Source organism: Poecilia latipinna, unplaced genomic scaffold (genome assembly GCF_001443285.1).
Source record: "Poecilia latipinna isolate Pla-1442-1.1 unplaced genomic scaffold, P_latipinna-1.0 Scaffold2995, whole genome shotgun sequence".
In the NCBI taxonomy this organism is placed as follows: domain Eukaryota; kingdom Metazoa; phylum Chordata; class Actinopteri; order Cyprinodontiformes; family Poeciliidae; genus Poecilia; species Poecilia latipinna.
The window spans coordinates 47,609-49,264 of record NW_015115611.1 but is presented as its reverse complement, the minus strand read 5'-3'; the positions used below and the strand labels follow the sequence as shown (position 1 = coordinate 49,264).

Sequence of the window (1,656 nt, the reverse complement as noted above, 5' to 3'; positions counted from 1 at the left end):
CCAACACAACATGACCCAGTACCAGGTTCTGGTTCTGGTTCTGAAGTCAGCAGGTCTTTATTGAAGCAGCAGCTTGATGGCGTTAATATTCATGAGAATCTTTAACTGGTTCTGTTGGACTGGTTCACCTGCATCCTGTTGGCTTCAGCTCATCTTTTTTTTTTTATTCAGGTTTTTCAGATGCGGGTTGTCAAAGATCAGCTGTGATTTTCTGGCCTCAGCTTTGAAGTCCAACAGCCTCCATCTGACACAACTGAACCTGGATGGAAACAACCTGGAGGATTCAGATTTTCAGCAGCTGAACTGTTTTGTAAAGACTTTACAGTAAGTAAATGTTTGTAGTAAGTCCAGCTGCTGTCAGCATATTCAACTAAACCCAGTTAGCATCAAAGCAAAGCTCCAGTGTTCCCAGTAAAGCTTCTCAGTGGGAGGAGAATGGTTCAGGCTTCCTGATTGGACACAGAGACAGCAATCAGCCAATCAGAGGAGCAGCAGCTTGCTGTGTTCCTGTTTGTGTTGGTGTGAAAATGAGTCTTGTTGCTGTGTCCATGTCTCCCGTCAAGTCCAGCTGGACGCCAGTGTCCAGCCGTCCAACATGTCTAGAGACAGTGGTCCTCATTCATCAAACTGTGGCAGCAGCAGATCTGGTCTCAGATCTGCTTGTTCTCTCAGTTCAACAGGAAACAACTGATCAGGTTCATCTTTGTCACAGCTCTGAGAAACCTGGAAACCATCTAGTAGATGACTGACTGCTGCTGGAGAGAGGCTGGAAACACTAACTGATCTGCTCTCTCCATCCTTCTTCTCTCTGCAGGTTGTACTGATGATCTCTGTAAAGTAGAGAACGGTCTCTGTGTCTTGCTGATCCTCAGAGGTTGAAGCTGCAGCAGTTTGAGTCTAAAAAGACTGACTGGATCCTGATGATGACCTCTGACCTCCAAGATTTTCCTCCTGTTTATTTTCTCGTGTCTGTCATTTAGTGTCTGATATTGTTTGTCTATGTGGAACAATAAAGATCCTATTCAAACTGGGCTCCATTTAGAGTAGCGGTTCTCAATGTGGATGGTACCGCCCCCCAGGGGGCGTTCAGAGGACGGCAGGGGGCGCTGGTGGACATTTTTACAAAAGGGGGGCGCTGGGATGCCTTTGGGGGGCGTTTGGTCGAAGGTAAACTTTACACCTTATATGCACAACAATCCCAGTTTAGACTTTGAGCAACTTGGTAAAACTGTATTGTGTAACATTAAATCATGCTTGGCTGCAACAATATACATGGCAGCTCTTCTATTCAGTGTTTGTTAGCTTCTTGGCGCAGCTCCGTTCTCCTGCTACTGGTAGCTAAAATCACGATACCCTCACTGTGTATCCCTCTGAAAAATGAACCCATATAAATATAGAAATAAAGAAATCCCTCCATGGTGACACCACGATAGAGAGCGTTCATTTTATAGCGTTAACATCGGTGCTGTAAGGTCCGGTATGAAACGGGGGTGATAGAACAACACAGCACTTTTAAATTTCAATAATCAGAATACCGAAATTGTTTCCGTTGTTTTAAAAGGTTTATGTCAGTCTGCCTTTTCCCCATCGATACGCTTCGATACGTTTTGCGCACATCGCGCAAAACTCTGAAACAGGAGAAGCGGGACATAAAAC

General features: G+C 45.0%; 1 protein-coding gene and 1 long non-coding RNA gene across 3 annotated transcripts in view; both read left to right on the top strand.

Annotated features, from left to right (window-relative positions):
• LOC106939835 (uncharacterized) overlaps window positions 1–75 on the top strand; it is a 3,282-nt gene extending 3,207 nt beyond the window's left edge. Inside the window, exon 2 of the long non-coding RNA XR_001422925.1 lies at window positions 26–75. This is a non-coding gene — a long non-coding RNA (uncharacterized LOC106939835). The remainder of the gene's footprint in view (window positions 1–25) is intronic.
• The window catches only part of LOC106939833 (protein NLRC3-like), a 12,718-nt gene extending 11,569 nt beyond the window's left edge, over window positions 1–1,149 (top strand). For both annotated transcript variants that reach the window (XM_015022392.1, XM_015022391.1), the window contains exons 6-7: window positions 172–324; window positions 815–1,149. In XM_015022392.1, the coding sequence (XP_014877878.1) occupies window positions 172–324; window positions 815–824 (163 nt within the window). In that variant the 3' untranslated portion in view covers window positions 825–1,149. The remainder of the gene's footprint in view (window positions 1–171; window positions 325–814) is intronic.
• The last annotated feature ends 507 nt before the right edge of the window (window positions 1,150–1,656 follow it).